This window comes from Penaeus monodon, chromosome 31, assembly GCF_015228065.2.
Source record: "Penaeus monodon isolate SGIC_2016 chromosome 31, NSTDA_Pmon_1, whole genome shotgun sequence".
Lineage (NCBI taxonomy): Eukaryota > Metazoa > Arthropoda > Malacostraca > Decapoda > Penaeidae > Penaeus > Penaeus monodon.
In genome coordinates, this window is record NC_051416.1 from 27383228 (window position 1) to 27383737 (window position 510).

The following is a 510-nucleotide window of genomic DNA, read 5'->3' on the forward strand; positions in this document are numbered from 1 at the left end:
CACGCCCACACCCCCCGCCCAAAAACCCTGGGGGCGTCGGCCCCGAAAAGGGACGAGGGCGGGGGGGCCCGCAATGCAATAAAAAAACAGGGCAAGGAGGGAAGGGGCCGAAACCCGAGGCAAAGGAAAGGGGTCTGGGAAACCCCCCCGAGCGCGGGCATCCAGCCCCGGGCCCCGCATAAGAAGCGGGGCCGAGGAGTCCGGGGAAAAAAGGGAAGGGGAGAATAAGGATAAAAAAAAGGGCCCCAAAAAGGGGAAAGGAGAACGCAGAGGGAGAAGCACAACCTGAAGGTGACGACGAGGAATACCCCTCCCCGCCTGACCTCACCGAGAAACAGAAGACGATCATTAAGGAGTCGTGGAAGGCCCTGGAGGCGAACGTGGCGAGAGTCGGCGTCGTCCTCTTCATCAAGTGAGTGCAGCTTCGGGCGCAGGTCTTTCTTTATACGCCCCAGCAAAAATTTTAACATGCAAGCCCTACGTCTCTTTTGTGTTGGGGGGGTGTGTTGG

The 510-nt window shown here is 59.4% G+C and overlaps 1 protein-coding gene across 1 annotated transcript in view; it reads left to right on the plus strand.

Annotated features, from left to right (window-relative positions):
• LOC119592941 (non-symbiotic hemoglobin 1-like) overlaps window positions 1–510 on the plus strand; it is a 72468-nt gene that overhangs the window by 838 nt on the left and 71120 nt on the right. The window contains exon 2 of the mRNA XM_037941833.1: window positions 254–412. Within this exon, the coding sequence (XP_037797761.1) occupies window positions 254–412 (159 nt within the window). The remainder of the gene's footprint in view (window positions 1–253; window positions 413–510) is intronic.